We start from the raw sequence: 19,336 nt of genomic DNA, 5'->3' as shown, positions 1-19,336 counted from the left end.
TATTTTGTTGAAACAAATTACAATGTGAGCATGATAATGTATACATTGTTTTTAATTTATCAACCCTAATAATACCCTTACTATTTAATTATTTCACCATTTTTCTCCATAGAAACTACCGGAAATATTTTTCATAATGTATGGTGAAATCATTAGTGCCTTCACTTGATGCAAACAATTATGTATATATTAAAGCCATCTTTAATCTGTTCTCATTAGCTTCTCATAAAATAATATCTCATGCCAAAATGCAATCACAACAAAACCCCCAAAAAACAGAGGAAAAAAATGCAATCACAAACACATTAACACAGCCACTGAAAATGAGTTGCAGAACTATTAATATAAGATAATCATACAGCTGATACTAAATATTATACTAAATAATTCAATTACTTTTGAATTATTATAAAATAAAATTAAAAAATTTATTTCTCATAAACTAAGATCCTTTAAACTACATCCATGGACCCACCTAAGAATACCTGGGGCCTGTACTTAAAGACACACTGCTTTTCAGCACTCCACAGTATCTCCATCCCATCCAATCATCAGTCATCCGTTGTATAGGCATTTACCAATCACCTAGGAAGTGCCTGGCATTCTGCTGTGAGCAGAAGCTCAAAGTCAGGGGGGCAGAAACTGGTGATAAAAAGCACTTGTATCAATTACAATGTAGTGTGTTAGGTACCAGGATAGAAGAGACAAGGTATAATGGTAGCAAAGAGTAAAAGTTCCTTAATCCAGACTGAAACAAAGAAGTCAGGAAGGGAAAATTTCTTGATACTGAATCTCAAAGAAGAGATGGAGTAAGCAAAATCTTACAGAGCTTATCACCTAAGTGGGACTACTACACTGCTCTATGGTTTCTTATACAAATTGTACTTATAGGCTGCCAATTCAATTTTCAAAAGGAACCAACTTCTTCTATTTACTCAATACTGCAATTTAAAATTCAGGTTTGGTCCAAGTAAGTCTTTTCTTGTGCTCTATTTCAACCTTTTAAAGTTGTGGGGCTCCTGGGTGGCCCAGTCAGTTCAGCGTCCGACTTGATTTCAGCTTCAGGTCATGATCTTGGTGTCATGAGATCAAGCCCCATGTCAGGCTCTGTGCTCAGCACAGTCTGCCTGTCCCTCTCCCTCCACTCTTCCCCACCGCTTGCATTCTCTCAAATAAATAAAATCTTAAAGAAAAAAAAATGGTTCCATTTTGAGATTATGAAATGAACATGACAGAAAACCTGCTTAAAACATATATATAAAATTATTCAACATATAATTAAAAAGTGAATACCCAGGTAATCATAAGAAATAAAGCACTGCCAGCTCCCCAGAAGACTCAAGGGCCCCTTCAAAAGCACAATCCCTTTGAACTACCTAAGATGGCAGACTTTTGTGGTAATTGTTTTTTCTTTATGGTTCTAACATGTAGGTATGCATAAATAATAGTTTATTTTTGCCAAATATGAATTTTGTATAAAGGAATCATATATATGCATAAATATTCCTTTGTACTTGCAATCAATATTTTGTGAGATTTATCTATGTTGTTGCATGTAACTGAAATTCATTAATATTCTTTGCTATCTGGTTATTCCAATATGCCACAACACATTCATTTTACTGCAGAAAAACATCTTGATTGTTTCCAAATTTTTATTACCAGGAACAATGTTGCTATGAAAATTCTCTGCTATTGATTTTGCTGTATCTATGCAAGTTTCTCAGGAGTAAAAGCCTCGGGGTGAAATCCAAAGATCATAGTGTGTACATAACAAACTTTTCAAAAGGAGGTTATTTTATACCAATCAACCCTTAAACCAACAGTATATGAGAGCTTCCACTGTGCCACAGTCCTGTTAATGTTGGTATTGGTGGACTTTAAAATGTATGCCCTATCTGGCAAATAAATGTGCTAGTTATTAATTTACTGCCTCTCACCCATTTTTGTGGTACAGGAGCCAGACTGCAAACTCTATTTCCCCTTGGCTCAGTGTTAAGTCTCTGCCAATAGAGGTCCCTAGAGCCTCACTGACAGGCTGGAAGAAGCAGTTGAGATTCTTCTGGTGTTCTGTTCTTAAATGGATCAGCATATACGCTTCCTGGCAGGGTTTGCGCACAGCCGAATGTTGCTGCTCTTGCAGTCAGTGATGAGTGCTCCCCAGCCAGTCTCTGCTGCTACAATGGCGGGTAGCATATTCTTGCAGCAATCCACTCTTTCCTCAGGTCTGAATTTCAATTGGGAGGAGAGGAGGGCTCTTCCTTCACTTTTCCCTCAGGTCCACAGGTAGTAGCTGCTTTCAGCACATAATATCCCATTACACCTTAGAGTTCCCTTATTCCTTCTAGTAGTAGTAAGCTACTTTTTACCTACTTACCAATTCTTTACATTAAAATTTTCCTTATTTAAATTACTGGTGTGTGGTTTCGCTTTCCTGATTGGAACTTGACTTACACCGTATGTAATGATATACATATCTCAGCAGTTCTAAGACTATATGATGTGATATCACAACAGACTGAATGCAGAAGCAGATAAGAGAATTTAACTGTACACTGTTACTACCAGATATTAAAGAGATCTGCAAAAAAATGCAAAACACTAGCTCTTAATGAGCTCTTCTCATTAAAAAATTTTTGAAGATTTATTTATTTATTTGAGAGAGAGAGAGAACACAAGCGGGAGGGGCAGAGAGAGAGGGAATCTCAGGCAGACTCTGCTATGCGTGGAGCCCAATGCAGGGCTTGATCCCATGACCATGAGATCACCACCTGAGCCAAAATCAACAGTCTTGATGTTTAACTGTGCCACCCAGGCACCCCTCATTAAAATTTTTTAAAAAGTTTGATTGTTGTTGGTTTATTTTTTTTTGAGAGGTAGAGGAGGGGCAGAGGGAGAGGGAAAGAATTTTAAGCAGGCTCCGGGCACAATCTCACAACCCTGAGATCATGACCTCATCTAAAATCAAGAGTCAGATGCTTACCCAAATGAGCCACCCAGGTGCCCCAATTATTTGTTTATTGCTTTAAAGGTGATTAATATTTAAACAATTTCTGTTTTAATTTCTAATATGGTAAGTGCCAGGTAAAACCTTCTAATTTTTTTTTTTTGTCTTTTTCGTGTTATTTTGTTATTCTTTGTATTTCTGGGTATGAGCCCTTTGTTGACTGCACTGCAGATACTTTCTCCCACTCTGTGGCTTGTCTTTTCACTCTTTATGGTGTCTTTCAATAAATAAAAGGTCTTTGTTTTAAAGTAGTCGAATTTAGGGGCACCTGGGTGGCTCAGATGGTTAAGCGTCTGCCTTCGGGTCTCAGGTCATGATCTCAGGGTCCTGGGATCAAGTCCCGCATCGGGCTCCTGCTCAGCAGGGAGTTTGCTTGTCCCTCTCCCTTTGCCTCTGTTTGTGCTCTGTCTCTCTCTCACTCTCAAATGAATAAAAAAAATCTTAAAAAAAAAGTCAAATTTATCCATCTTTTGAGGTAAGGTCATGAGATATTCTCCTTCAAAAGGATTTATAGCTTTTTAAATTTCCTTTAATTTTAAGTTCCTCTTTTTTTTTTTTAAAGTACACTCCATGCCTAGCATAGAGCCCAACACAGGGCTTGAACTCACGACCCCGAGAACAAGACCTGAGCCAAGATCAAGAGTTGGATGTTTAACTGACTGAGCCACCCAGGCGGCCCTAGTTCTTTTGTATTTGTCTTTAACATGCAACTAATTTTTGTGTACGGTATGAATGAGATCTAATTTTATATATATACACATAGAGATGGGATCTAATTTTATATACATATACATAAATAGCCAATTGCCTGAGCAATAGTTGTAAGAAAAAAGTTCCTTTTCCACTACCTATAGTTTCATACACAGATCTAGTATATACATACATTGGTCTGTGTCTAGACTTTGTATTATGTTCTATCAGTTTCTGTGGCTATCTCCGGCTAATACCATACTGCTTTATTTATTACAGGTTTGTAATAAGGCTTGAAATCTTGTAAAGCCAGTCCTTCCACCTTGTTATTCTTCAGCAGTTTCTGGCTTTCTCTTTCTGGGGGAGGGGAAGGAGAATTCTTTGCACTTCCACATAAAATTCAGAGCCAATCTGTAGAAAGAGGGGAGGGTGCCTTTACTGAGATCTTAATTAAGATTGCACTGGATTGGGGCACCTGGCTGGCTCAGTCCGTGGAGCATGTTGACTCTTGATCTCAGAGTTGTGAGTTTGAGACCCATGCCAGGTGTAGACATTACTTAAAAAGTAAAATCTTAAAAAAAAAAAAATTGCACTGGATTTATAAATCAATTTGGGAAGAACTGACATTGTTAAATACTGAGTGTTCCCTATCCACAAATACCTATTTAGGTTTTCTACAATGTTTCTCAATTATGTTTTATAAATTTCTCCATAGAGATCTTACACAACTTTTGTTAAGATTTTTTTACACACAGTTAATCCTCATTAATCTCAATCCTGGATTCCCTATTTGCAAATTCACCTACTTGCTAAAATGCACTGTTATCATTAACCAGCCTTTTTTCTTTTGTCCTGTCCTTTAGCTTTTATTATCATATAAGTAATAATTTTAATTTAATAGACTTTATTTTTTAGAGGCATTAACCAGTCTTTTATTTTATTTATTTTTTTAAAAGATTTTATTTATTTATTTGAGAAAGAGAGAATGAGAGACAGAGAGCACAAGAGGGAAGAGGGTCAGAGGGAGAAGCAGACCCCCTGCTGAGCAGGGAGCCTGATGTGGGACTTGATCCCAGGACTCCAGGATCATGACCTGAGTCGAAGGCAGTCGCTTAACCAACTGAGCCACCCAGGCGCCCAACCAGTCTTTTATTTTTAAAAAAATTTCTTTTGGGGGCACCTGGGTGGCTCAGTCGTTAAGCGTCTGCCTTCGGCTCAGGTCATGATCCCAGGGTCCTGGGATCAAGCCCCGCATTGGCTCCCTGCTGGGTGGGAGGCCTGTTTCTCCCTCTTCCACCCCCTCTGCTTGTGTTCCCTCTCTCACTGTGTCTCTCTCTGTCAAATAAGATGAAATCTTTAAAAAATAATAAATAAATAACAAACATGGAAAGGAATTTGTTAAATTATATAGTAATATGAAAACATTTTTTAAAGAATTATCAGAGCAGTGATTTGGTAACATGAATTTGTTAATAATAATAGTAGGAGTAATCATCATTATCAACCTCATCATCAAAGTAGCAGCTAACATTTATTAGGTGCTTATTATATGCCACTCACTATTCTAAGCACTCACTCTACATCACAGTATTTACTCATTTAGTAGTTCCCAGACTCTGTGGGGTGGGTACTATTATTGGCAGATTTATACAGATTAAAAAAAAAAACAACTGACGCTGATATCAGACAATAAGAAAGTAGTTAGAAGGCTATTATAAAAATATAAACATATCAAATAGAGATGATAATGGGAAATTTAAAGAGAGAGAGAAAAGGAGAAAGAGGGTGCCTGGGTGGCTCAGTTGGTTAAACGACTGCCTTCAGCTCAGGTCATGACCCCGGAGTCCTGGGACCGAGTCCCACATCGGGCTCCTTGCTCGGCAGGGAGTCTGCTTCTTCCTCTGACTCTACCCCATCTTGTGCTCTTTCTCTCTCTCAAATAAAAAAAATAAAAATCTAAAAAAATAAAAAAGAAAAGGAGAAAGAAACAGTCTCTGGTAAGTGACTAAGAAATGAAGGGACAAGAATTTAAAATTTACTAAGGGGCAGACTGTATTGTAAAACAGAAATAACAGAAGACTAGGGGCGCCTGGGTGGCTCAGTCATTAAGCGTCTGCCTTCGGCTCAGGTCATGATCCCAGGGTCCTGGGATCGAGCCCCGCATCAGGCTCCCTGCTCCACGGGAAGCCTGCTTCTCCCTCTCCCACTCCCCCTGCTTGTGTTCCCTCTCTCACTGTGTCTCTCTCTGTCAAATAAATAAATAAAATCTTTAAAAAAAAAAAAAAAGAAAGAAAGAAATAACAGGAGACTAAGAGTCAGAAAAATCTCAGTTCTATTCTCACTTCTTTTACTAAATTGACATTTTACTTTGGGCAATTTCTTTTTGGACAATTTCTTAACTGCTCTGGGCTTCAGTTTTCTCATTTTGTAAAAAGAAAGAATAAAATCCAATTTGCTTACCTGCAAAGTTGGTTACTGTGAGTTTCAAATACCATTTGTATAACAATTTTCAATTTATAACCTATTTTCGCACAAACTGTGGGAGCAGGGCTTTATACAAATGTAAGGTATATTATTGTTTTAGATGTTCTGAGCTGAATATCATCATATAATAATGAGGTAGTAATTCACAAAAAGAAGTTGAAGACATGGTCAAAAAAAAGAGGGGGGGCCACCTGGCTGGCTCAGTTGGTAGAGCATGTGATGCTTGATCTTGGGGTTGTAAGTTTGAGCCCACATTGGGTGTAGAGATTACTTAAAAATAAAATCTTTAAAAACAAAACATCAAAAATCTAGATGCAGTTATAGTAGTTATTAGGATAATATGAGCAAGAGTTTAATCCATGAGTAGATAAATCTCCAAGAGAATGCATGTAATGAGAGAAGAAATGCAGCTGTCAGTTTAGTTAGAAAACTGGGGCACCAGGATGGCTCAGTCAGTTAAGCGTCAGACTCTTGGTTTTGGCTCAGGTCATGATCTCAGGGTCATGAAATCAAGCCCCGAGTCAGGCTCCATGCTCAGCACGGGGTCTGTTTGCGATATTCTCTCTCTCTCTCTCTCTCTACACCCCCCTTCCCTGTCCCCTACTCGTGCACACGCATGCGCACTTTCTCTCTCTCAAAATGAATAGATCTTAAAAAGAGAGACAGAGAGAGAGAGAAAAAACTGCCCAAATCCAAACTCCCAAGTGGTTTTATGACAGAATCCGTTCTTACGGTGGGTTTACTTCAGAGTACCAAGCTCATTGTTTCCCCCAAATCTGTCATGACATCTTTTCCCAACAAAGGTCAGACATGCATGCAATTTTCTCTACACCCTTAAGAATCAAAAGAACATATTAAGCTCTAATGATAACAACTAGTCTAAATTCACTTTTCAGCTCAATAGAGAATTTTATTTTTTTTAAAGATTTTATTTATTTGACAGAGAGAGACACAGCGAGAGAGGGAACACAAGCAGGGGGAGTGGGAGAGGGAGAAGGAGACTTCCCGTGGAGCAGGGAGCCCGATGTGGGGCTTGATGTGGGGCTCGATGTGGGGCTTGATCCCAGGACTCTGGGATCATGACCTGAGCTGAAGGCAGATGCGTAACGACTGAGCCACCCAGGCGCCCTGCTGCTCCTTTTAGATGGGTTCTTCTTCAATTCAACCCACCTCACTCATCTATGTGACCTGCCTGGAACCTCTAGTCATTTGCCCCTCCTGAATTAAAGGGATTAAAACAACAGTCTTAAGAGAAAAGAATTCACAAGAGGGTAGAAATGAATCTAAAGTATATTTGTGAATAGAAATTTAAAAGAGGGTAGTAGTGGTTGGGATGGGGATGTTTATGGAATACTAAAACTCGTATCTTACTATCCCCTCATTTATCATATACTGTGTAATTAATTTCTTTATAACCAAGAATATATTGTTTCAATGATATAGTCTTCTACTTCTGCTTCTATTGGAGTTTTAAAATATACATTAATAACTGATAGGGGAAATCTAGCCTTACTATTCTTTAAAACAATTATGTATTTTATCCTTCCACATTAAACCCTATTAAGATTTTGACTGAGATTACAATGAATTTATAGATTATATACTGGGAATCATATTTTTAACAATACCAAATCTTTCTCTTCAAAATGGTACATAATGTATCTTTTCTTTTATCCAGATCTTTAATACCCTTTAGTAAAGTCCAAAAGCTTTCTTTATAAAACCCTTAACATACTTACTACATTTACTCTTGAGTGGGAGCTCTTTTATTCTGGGAGGGGCAGAACTTTTTGTTGCAAAAGGAATCTTTTCTCCTAATTACATTTTTTTTTTTAAAGGGAGGTTTTCTTTCTTTCTTTTTTTTTTAATTTGATTTATTTATTTGCGAGAGAGAGTACAAGCAGGGGGAGCAGCAGGGAGAGGGAGAAGCAGGCTCCTGCGGAGCAGAGAGCCCGACGCAGGGCTCGATCCCAGGACCCTGGGATCACAACCCGAGCCGAAGGCAGATGCTTAACCGACTGAGCCACCCAGGCGCCCCCCTAATTACATTTTTAAATTGGTTACAGCTAGCACTTGAACTTGAATCTAACTATTTAAATTACCTCTCTTATTAGTTCACTTTTACGTGAGCTGGGGGTCGGCAAACTATGAACGTCAGGCCAGCTGCCTATTTTTGTAAATAAAGTTTTCCTGGAACACAGCCACACCCACTTGTTTACCTGCTATCTATAGCTGCTTTCATGCTAGAATAGCAGAACTGAGTAGTGGCAACAGAGATCCTATGGCCTACAGAGCCTAAAATACTTGCTACCTGGCCCTTTATAGAAAAAGGCTGCCCATCCCTGATGTAGGTAATCATATTATTTGCAAATGATGACAATCCTGTCTCTTCTGAATGTATTCTTTTTATTTACTTATTTAGAAATGAACGGGATCTCCAGCATAATGGCCAATATGAATGATGTCAGAAGGCATCCCTGTCTTGGAATGCTTTTACAGTTTCACTCTTAAGTCTTATGCTTACTACAGGTTTCTGAAGATACCCTCATCGAGTTAAAAACACTTTTGGGGGGCCCTGGGTGGCTCAGTCATTAAGTGTCTGCCTTTGGCTCGGGTCATGATCCCAGGGTCCTAGGATAGAGCCCCGCATCGGGCTCCCTGCTCTGCGGGAAGCCTGCTTCTCCCTCTCCCACTCCCCCTGCTTGTGTTCCCTCTCTGGCTGTCTTTCTGTCAAATAAATAAAACCTTAAAAAATAAATAAATAAATAAATAAATATAAATAAATAAAAACACTTTTGGCACTGGGGTGCCTCAGATGGTTGAGCATCTGCCTTTGGCTCAGGTCATGATCCCAGGGTCCTGGGATTGAGCCCTTAATTAAGTTGGGCTCTCTGCTCAGCGGGCAGTCTGCTTGTCCCCCTTCCTCTGCCTCCCCCTGCTCATGCTCTCTCAAAATAAATAAAATCTTAAAAAAACAAACAAACAACATTTTCAGCACTTGAAATTTTAATTTAAAGGACTGAACTTGCGGTGCCTGGTGGCTCAGGTGGTTAAGTGTCTGACTTCAGCTCAGGTCATGGTCAGGGTCCTGGGATGGAGCCCTGTGTGTGGCTTCACACTCAGAAGGAGTCTCTGCTTGTCCTTCTCCCTCTGCCCTTCTCCCTCTCAAATAAATAAATAAGATCTTTAAAAAATAAAAAAATAAAGGACTGAACTTTATGTCCTTCCACCTTTTTCTGTGAAATCAGTTACAGTAATATAAAGCAGTTGTTTTAAAAAATATCTTTGCCTAGTAAAATGAAAGCTGACAACCCTATATTAACCCATGAACTAGGTCACAAAGTCTAAGTCTAGGAAACACTAGGTTAAGTTATAAGACTATAGTGAGGGGCGCCTGGGTGGCTCAGTCATTATGCGTCTGCCTTCGGCTCAGGTCATGATCCCAGGGTCCTGGGATTGAGCCCCACATCGGGCTCCCTGATCCGCGGGAAGCCCGCTTCTCTCTCTCCCACTCCCCCTGCTTGTGTTCCCTCTCTCACTGTCTCTCTGTCAAATGAATAAAATCTTAAAAAAAAAAAAAAAAAAGACTATAGTGATATTTAAGCAGAAACTCTAAGTAGAGACCATCCAGCATACTGCTTTTCTTACTCTAAATTATACTGGGTTTATATATGCAAAGAAACAACACAGATTGTGGTTAAATGGCAAAGAAAGTGGGCTTTGGGGTCTAGACAGGCTTGGGTGGGAATTGTCCCTCCCTCCCCCCAACCCTGCCAGCTGTGAGAACTCAGGCAAGCTACTGAATCTCTCTAAACCACTTTCCTCCTCCTTAAATGGGGACAATAGCAGTAGCCACTTTAAAAAGTTGCTCTCAGGATTCAATGACTTAAAGCATATAAAGCACTCTGTATAATATCTGGTCAATTACAAGTGTTCAATAAACACTAGGTGTTATTGTTATTATTTTATATACTTCTTTTCTTTTTTTTTTTTTTTTAAGATTTTATTTTTAAGTAATCTCTACACCCAATGTAGGGCTTGAACTCACAATCCTGAGATCAACAGTCCCATGCTCTACCGACTGAGCCAGGTGGGCACCCCTATTTTATGTTCTTCTGACATGTGTATAAATCTTTTAGTACATTCACGTAGAACCAAAATAAACACCTCAAGTTAATAATCCAAAGGAAGGAAAAAGGATCATTCAATTTTGAATGGGTTAGTACCAACAAATGGACAGATAATGTACAATATTCACATATTTATATAAATATATAACATGCTAATCAATATATAATTTGAGGAAATACTTAGTAATTTTGATTGTTCTACATAATTATTTATCCTCCAATCATGTATGTATATCTCTTGCACCAAATAAACAACTTGCAAATATGGATGAAACACAAGGAAGACACTATTAATATAGAGTAAAAATAACATCAAATTAAGTATTCCAGCACTTTGGGAAATGCTGGGGACAATTTCATTAAGGATGGAATAAATCAATATGAAGTTCGGAATAAAAATTTCCACTTCTCTGTAATTACACAGAATCATAGAAGGGGCAAGATTTCAAGAAGATTGAAAGAAGAAAGGAAATGTGTAAAAAAAAAATATGAAAACAGAAGAAGCAATTGGAAAGAAGTACCAACCAAAGAGTATAACCAGGAGATATATACGGTCAAGGTAGGAGAGAAGAGGCAGAGACTAAATAACAAGCTTTCTTTTTTTTTTTTTAAAGATTTTATTTATTTGACAGAGAGAGACACAGCGAGAGAGGGAACACAAGCAGGGGGAGTGGGAGAGGGAGAAGCAGGCTTCCCATGGAGCAGGGAGCCCGATGCGGGCTCGATCCCAGGACCCTGGGATCATGACCTAAGCTGAAGGCAGACGCCCAATGACTGAGCCACCCAGGTGCCCCAATAAATAAAATCTTAAAAAAAAAAGAGAGAGAGAGAAGAAAGAATGTTTAAAAGAAAAATGTGTGTATTAGTGGGAAAGTTACACGAACAATTTGGGCAAAATATCCTTGGATCTTCAAACATGTACAACTATTAACAGTCTTACTGACAGGTAAAAAGGAAAACTAAAATTCTTTTTTTTTTTTATTATTTATTTATTTATTTATTTATTTATTTTAAAGATTTTATTTATTCATAAGAGACAGAGAGAGAGAGAGGCAGAGGGAGAAGCAGGCTTCCCGCTGAGCAGGGAGCCCGATGCGGGACTCGATCCCAGGACCCTGGGATCATGACCTGAGCCGAAGGCAGATGCCCAACCATCTGAGCCACCCAGGCGCCCGAAAACTAAAATTCTTAATGATCTAAGCTTAGATCCCCAAAAGCAGTAAGAATTTACTTACTTCACTAGAGCAGCTGCTTCAGGAAGGACATCAGCAAATGATTCACGGAAAATGATTGCGTTTTTCCTTTTGCAGTTCTGTATGACATCATTGGCAAGGTAAAAGAGATTCAAACGGTGGGGATAGGCAGCTAGAGATGACAAAAGAAAATAAATAAAACCAAATGAGTCAAATTATACTTTGTTCAACTTATTCCAAATACAGTGTTCTCAAACTGTGTAACCACTATTACATGGGTGGAGAATAGATAAACAGACAAATGAACTAATGGATCAATTTACTGAAACTAGTGTCTAAAAACACTGAGGTTAATTTTCTGTTCAAGGTGCTCCCTGAATAGATTTCCATTTCACTTTATAGATGTTTGGCACTAAAAAACTCATTAACTCTGGAGAAGCTAAAATAAAACAAAACTGTTCTCCCAAACATTTGGAAAGAATGTTTGAAGAGCTCACCTTGTTGCAAAAACACTAGGGTTAGTGAAAGAGCATGGGCTTTAGAACCACCCAGAATGTGACCTTAGGCAAACTGCTTAACCTCCTCTACATTATTATTGTAGATAGATTCTTTTCATCAACTAGTCCAGATACTACTCAGGTACACCTAAATCCTGCCATCTAACCAGAAGCAACACTCTGCTCCAGCACTAGGTCCTGGGACATAAGTAATCTGATCCCATACATACACACACGAAGGTCAAGTTTTTCAAAGGTCCAAAACAAGGCCCAATCAATTTGCTTTCTGGAACCTCAGGCAAAACCACCCCAAGTTTCATTATATCCTCGACAATTTTAACGCCCATTTGGATGATTCATCACGTTTTCCAGTCTCTCAAAATCTTGATCTTAAATTCAGTGACTTCCAAGAACCACTCCTCTGCACATTTTAAAATCCCCTTTTTTGACCACAGCCTCTCATTCCCCTTATATTTGTCACTTTATTATTTTTTTATTATGTTATGTTAGTCACCATATTTGTCACTTTTATCAAGATCTCAGTTCTAAATTTTTCCTAACTTTACAGTCACTTTTAGTACTCCATTTTTTCTCTACCAATTCCACAGTCTTTGATCTATTATTTAAACCACTTTTTTTTTTTGAAAGAGAGAGAATGTACATGCCTGAAAGCAGAGGGACGGAGAATCCTAAGCAGGGTCTATGCCCAGCACAGAGCCTGACTCGGGTCTAGATCTCACAACCCCGAGATCATGACCTGAGCCAGTATCAAGAGTCAGCCGCTTAACCTACTGAGCCACCCAAGCACCCCTTAAACTATTAAAATACTCTTTTATTAAAACCTTCATTTTCTTTTCCTCCCCCATCCCCCCGATTTAGCCTTTCTATCACATGCATTCAACAAAATCCTAAATCTAGATCAACCTAACTGAATGCCTTTACTTCACTTTTATTTCTACTCCTGGGTTCTACTCCTGGGTTCTCCATACCAGGAGGACTGAAACCATATAAATCTAGTCTCCTTCAGCTGGGCCCTCAACATTACAATGCTATAGTCCTTCCATATGTTCTTCATTATCATCAGAAATCATATGGAAATTCTATTCTCTTTAAAAAAAATGTATCCATATTTAAACCCAACCAAATCAACTTACCTGAGTTAGTTAAGATCTTTCAGATTCAAGTATCTCAAAGAGTTCTCACTGTCTCCACTTTAACTCCTATTAACTCCGTAACTATAGGAGCTACTTTTGTTTGTACTTAAAATATGCTATCTACTATGCTCAAGAGCTTTATATAAATTATGCCATCTCACTTATGTTGCCACCGCTCCACTTAAACAGGAATTACCAATAAATTCCAACTTATTAAACCTGATGAAAATTTTTAAAATGTTATTTCTTTGTGGCTTTTGGCACACAGAATAATCTGTTATGGTAATTCCTCTTGGTTTCTGTCTTAACCACTTTCCTGGTTTTCCTACCTCTCCGATTCCTTCTCCATATATACATGGTGAGCATGTGTAGATAGGCAGCTCCACCTGTGACCATCCTCCTTTAAATGTTGAAGTTCCCCAGCGTTCTCTCCTGAGCACTCTTCTCCATTCACCCATGGCATCATGTTTTAAGATTTCAGGTTTTAAGTTAGTTTGTTCCACTCCTGACTGTCCCTTATTAGCTTTAAACACTACTTAACTCTTCTATATGACACTTTCTTTTTCTTTGTAAAATGACAACCTCACAGGGTTGTTACAAGAATTAAATGAAACAATGTATATAAAGCATTCAGGACAGTGCTTAGCACACAGAAAATGACATGCTATCAGCATAACCATCCACTTCAACAGCTTTAACTCCCACCACCTATGCATCAATGACTCCCATGTCTATGGATACCAAGCCTGGATTTCCCTTTATCAGTCAAAGCACACATCCATGTTCAAGTCTCAGAGGCATGTTGAGCTTGATTTTTCAGTATTAGTAATCGTCCTCCTCTTCCATCTGTTACTGCTCTTGTATTTAGCCAGAATTTTAGCAATCTTTCTTGACTCTTCCTCCTCCCTACCTGACCCTTACATCTGATACATCTCCAAGTCCAGCTAATTTTGTCTTAAATAGTATCTGTAAAATTTATCTCTTTTCCTTCTCTTCCTACTATTGCTCTTTGCTGGGTTCATTACCTTTGACCTTTACTACTGCAGTACCCTCCTAACTGGTTATCTTGCCTCTAGACTTAGTCTCCTCAAATTTACTCTCTAAATTGCTAAATTCACTTCTAATATGCAAACATTATCCAATTTGTTTCTCATATCAAATCCATCAATGATTTCCAAATGCTTACTAGAAAACGCCTGAACACCTTTGTCTCCATTTATGATCTGGATCTTACCTTCTCTTTCAGTCTCATCTCTTCCCTTTCAAAGTTCTATCTTTAATGAAATACAGTTCCCAGAAACCTTGCACATGGACTCTCTTTCTCTCTTGGAATTTTCCTTTTCTAGGATATCCCATCCTGAGTATCTTGTGTTTTCTACTCATCCAATCCTGAGTATCTTGTGTTTTCTACTCATCCATAGAAGTCCAAAATATTAAACTTAATTCATGTCTGATTTTGCCCCCCATCTTATCACTACTTCTTCCCCAAACAAACCACCTCCAACTATTTTGAGGCAACTTCTTCCCAATGCAAACCCTACACTCTATAGTCAAATCACTACAGAAAGTCAGGAGGAAATGAGAAGACGCCTGAAGACAGTGGGATTTGAGAAGACCCATCTTGAATGCTTTTCCAAACCCTCTGCAACCTAGTTCTTGCTTACTTGTTTAGCCTCAACTTTAGCCACTCTCCCTTAAAGCTGCAGTTTAGTGAACTATACTTTGTTCTCAAAGCCAAGCCCCACCTCCTTCCCTTGTCTTGCTGCCCATTTTAACAGGCTAATTCTTTTTCTTCGTTCAACTCTCCGCTTATATATCACATCTTCCATGAAGCTTCCCCTGACTCTGTAAGACGCCTTTAGTGCATCCTGAAGGTACACGTGTCATACACTTATCACATTGTAGTGTACTTGACTGTATCTTCCACTAGAGTATAAGCTCCCTAAAGGCTGGAATTCTGTCTTGTTTACTGCTATGACCTCAATTACTGAGTATCTGGCAGGTGTTCAAATAATATTAGTTAAATGTCTGATGAAGAAGTTAAATTTTTGTAGACAGGAAGAAAGGGGAAGAGCACTCCAGCAAGAACAAGTCATGAGTAAAGGTGCTGAAAAGGATTGTGCAATGAGTGTCTTTTGTTTTGCAGAAGGGAAAAAATTAGGCTAGATTTTTAAGCTTATTTAATAATACTTACAGTATTTTCTATGTGCTAGACACTGTTTTAAAGATGATACTAATATTAACTTATATCCTTACAACAACCCTATGAGGTCGGTACTGTTACCTCCATTTAAGAGATGGAATGATGTGAACTGTCACATCTAGTAGGTACTGAAACTGAAATTTAAATATAGACAGTTGGATCGAAAGTCTACATTCTCAAATACTACCTATTTCTACTTGTGTCTGACCAGAAAGGTTTGGCTGGAGGAACAGTGGAAGAATAGGCAAAGATAACAAATTCTGATGGTTACTAAATATTGAGCTAAGAAAGTTTTAGCCTTTACTCTGTGGCTAATAAGAAACCATGAAAAGTTTTTATATAGAAGGGTGTTTTAGAAAAAGCTGCAGATAATTTTATTGTTAGAAATAATAAAAAGAGCTAATAACACTGCAAGGAAGCAACCAGACAAATCTGCAGGGCAACTGGCCCAGTCTCATCAACAAATCAGTGGCATGAAATGTAATGGAGAGATTAAGGGACTCAAGGGACAAAGTAATCTGATATAATTAATCTCTATCCCTAAATTGCACATAGGTTTGGACTAACCACCTGTAAATGACATTTCTGGATCAACGAAAGAAATCTGAATATGGTCTGGGATTAGATAAAATGAAAATTTACTGGGCACCTGAGTGGCTCAGTCAGTTGAGCATCTGCCTTCAGCTCAGGTTATGATCCCAGAGTCCTGGGATCGATTCCCACATCGGGCTCCCTGCTCAGTGAGGAGTCTGCTTCTCCCCCTCCTTCCCACTTGTGCTCTCTCTCACTTGCTATCTCTGTCTCTCTCAAATATTTTTTTAAAAAATGAAAATTTACTGAAATGGAAATAAAAAACCATCAAATGAAAAAAGTAGTTAACTACAGAGTGATTTCATATTAGAAAAAAAAATCTGTGAAAGAGATCAGAAAGGATATGGAACTTTTTATTTTTTTTTTAAGATTTTATTTATTTATTTGACAGAGAGACAGAAGAGCACAAGCAGAGGGAGTGGCAGAGGGAGAGGGAGAAGCAGACTCTGCACTGAGCAGGGAACCCGATGCGGGACTCGATCCCAGGACCCTGAGATCATGACCTGAGCCGAAGGCAGACGCTTAACCATCTGAGCCACCCAAGCGCCCCTGGAATTAACTTTTAATAGTATTGATCTCTATTTTCCTTTTGCTTGCCTCTATTCTAAATCTAATCCTAACAATACATATTTGCTGCTTTCATAATAGGCTATAAGGAAATATAAGCATTTTGGCCCCAAAAGTTGAACTAGTTGTCTTGAAGTAATCTGCATTTCAGCCTGGACCTCTCCTTTGAACCGTAGACTCAAATATCCAACGTAGACTCAAATATCCAACTACTTTCCCAACATCTCCTCTTGCATGTCTAATACACAGCTCAGATTCAACACATGACCTTCTGCTCTCTTCCTCCAAACTGTCTCCTCCTATAGTCTTCTCCATCTCAGTAAATGGCATTTCTTCTGGTGGCTTTTTTCAGCCAAAAATCTTGAGTCATCCTTGACTAGTCATTCTTTCATACCCCACATCCAAACTCGTAGTGCAGATCTCATTAATGCTACTTTCGAAATAGATACAGACTTAGGAAATTACAAATGTGGAAAGGGAGAAGATCCTGTTGTGGGGCACCTGGGTGCTCAGTTGGTTAAGCGACTGCCTTCGGCTCAGGGCATGATCCTGGAGTCCCAGGATTGAATCCCGCATTGGGTTCCCTGCTCAGCAGGGAGTTTGCTTCTCCCTCTGACCCTCCCCCCTCTCATGTGCTCTCTTTCTCTCTCTCATTCTCTCTCTCTCAAATAAATAAATAAAATCTTAAAAAAAAAATAAACCCTGTTGTGCTGGACTGTAATTGGAAGTCTTGGTGTAAGCCTCATAGTTAAATATAGAAATATAAGGGGGATGAATGTGTGTGTATATGTATATGTGTAAATACAACTATTTCCTAATCTCCATTGACAAGCCTAGAAGTAATAATATCCCAATATCTAATATCTAGATCTTGGTTTCAAAGAAGAACCAGGGCTTCTTGGCGAAATGGCTGATTCCACACCAGGAAAGAAAGTTCAAGAGCTTGGAACATATTGCACCAGAAAGTAAAAAAGTGCTTAAAGTATGAAGTCAGAAGGACACAGGCACTAGCTTCAAGGGGTTCCCAATGGCCAAATCTATGGAATGGACAAGTGTCAAAATCAGTAATAGTAAATGATTATAAGCACTGAATAAAATAGCAATCCATGAATACATACTGATGTAAACAAACAGGTGAAGGGGGGAAGCTCTGCCTTATAATCAATCGAATGAAAACCAATAAATATATAAGGAATGATGGCGTTTAAAAAAACATCATTTGGCAACCATCACAGTTAAGAACTGACTCAAGCAACAATAATCAATAGATGCTAAAAAGCTAGCAAGAGAAAGTTTAATGCAGAACAGGAATTTATAAAGTCTCAAACTACTTCCCCAAAAAATACTGATTTACTTTACAGTGGAGAAACCTCACAGGCAAAAACCATCTCACCAAGTGATAAAAGTTAACATCACTATTATGGGGCATATCGACATTATATTCCTCCAAATATAATAAGAACACAGTATCATTTCTGCAGTATGTCTGTCCAAAACTGCATAACGTGAATCTAACAATAAGGAAAAATAAAATACAAATTTATGGATAGTTTTTAAGTTACTGGTCCATATCCTTCAAAAATGGCAAGGTCATGAAAGATAAGGAAAGACTGTTCAGATTGAAGAAAAATAAGACATGACAACTAACTGCAACACATGACCCTGGACCTTTAAAGACCATTATTGGGATAACTGGTAAAATTTAACCATAGTCAGCACCTGGGTGGCTCAGTCAGTTAAGCATCTGACTCTTGGTTTTGGCTAAGGTCATGATCTCAGAATTGTGAGATCAAGCGCCCTCTCAGGCTCTGCACTCAGCAGAGTCTGCTCGAGATTCTCTCCCTCTGCCCCTCTCCTGCATCCCTGCTCCTCTCTCTCATAAATAAATACATACATAAAGTCTTAAAACATATAATATACATGTAAATAAATAAATAAATAAATAAATGTCAAGAAGAGAGCTTTCACCAGAAACCTTGATCTTGGTATTGAACCTTGAGCTTGGGCTTTCCACATTTCACTTCAGAAATGTAAGAAAATACATTTCTGTTGTTTAAGCCACACGGTTTGTGGTGTTTTATTATGGTAACCCAAGGTTATTAATGCAACTATAAGGAGAATAGCTTTTTTTTTTTAGGAAATGGACAATGAAGTATTAAATAGGGCATCATGTCTGCATAATACTCTCAAATAGTTTAGTGAAAAAAAATGTGTGTGCATGGAGATAGCTGTAAGAGAGCAAACAGAGATAAAACGTTAATTACTAGGGAATCTGGGGGAAAGGTACACAGGAGGTCTTTGCAATATATCACAACTTTAAATTTGAAATGATTTAAAACTAGCAAATTAAAAAAAAACTGGAACTCTACTACTTACCATTGTATTGGTCTAACACATAGTATGCTTTCAGAATGAATACATTAGAAAGAAAGAGAACAAAATACAATGAAAAGAAGAAAAGGAATGAAAAACGAGTAGTCTTCTATTCAGTTTGGTTCATAATCCCAGAGGGCAGCTGGCTTATATGTAACTATAAAGGATAGGCTTCATTTAAGGTACGGTTAGGTATTCTAGAGGTTGTTGCAGAAGATCATTTAGGTATAAAATCAGTGTTCCCACAACAGCAATTCCTCAACAATCTAGAAACTAAGAACTCAACCCTCTTTTTATAATTATGAAGAAGGGGAGAGAGACTGACAATAGGAAAAGATGGGCCAGGGTGCCTGGGTGGCTCAGCTGGTTAAGCATCTGACTTTGGCTTAGGTCATGATCTCAGAGTCCTGGGATCTAGCCCGCCCTAGGTGGGGAGTCTGCTTATCC

At 38.4% G+C, this 19,336-nt stretch overlaps 1 protein-coding gene across 7 annotated transcripts in view; it reads right to left on the bottom strand.

Annotated features, from left to right (window-relative positions):
* RPRD2 (regulation of nuclear pre-mRNA domain containing 2) overlaps positions 1–19,336 on the bottom strand; it is a 95,653-nt gene that overhangs the window by 38,801 nt on the left and 37,516 nt on the right. For all 7 annotated transcript variants that reach the window (XM_081815865.1, XM_081815864.1, XM_081815866.1 and 4 more), the window contains exon 2: positions 11,547–11,676. In XM_081815865.1, coding sequence (XP_081671991.1) covers positions 11,547–11,676 — 130 coding nt within the window. The remainder of the gene's footprint in view (positions 1–11,546; positions 11,677–19,336) is intronic.

Source organism: Leptonychotes weddellii, chromosome 4 (assembly GCF_054177405.1).
Source record: "Leptonychotes weddellii isolate Sample4059 chromosome 4, ASM5417740v2, whole genome shotgun sequence".
Classification (NCBI taxonomy): Eukaryota; Metazoa; Chordata; class Mammalia; order Carnivora; family Phocidae; genus Leptonychotes; species Leptonychotes weddellii.
Note: the sequence above shows the minus strand (reverse complement) of the source record. Positions and strands in the feature narration are given on the sequence as shown.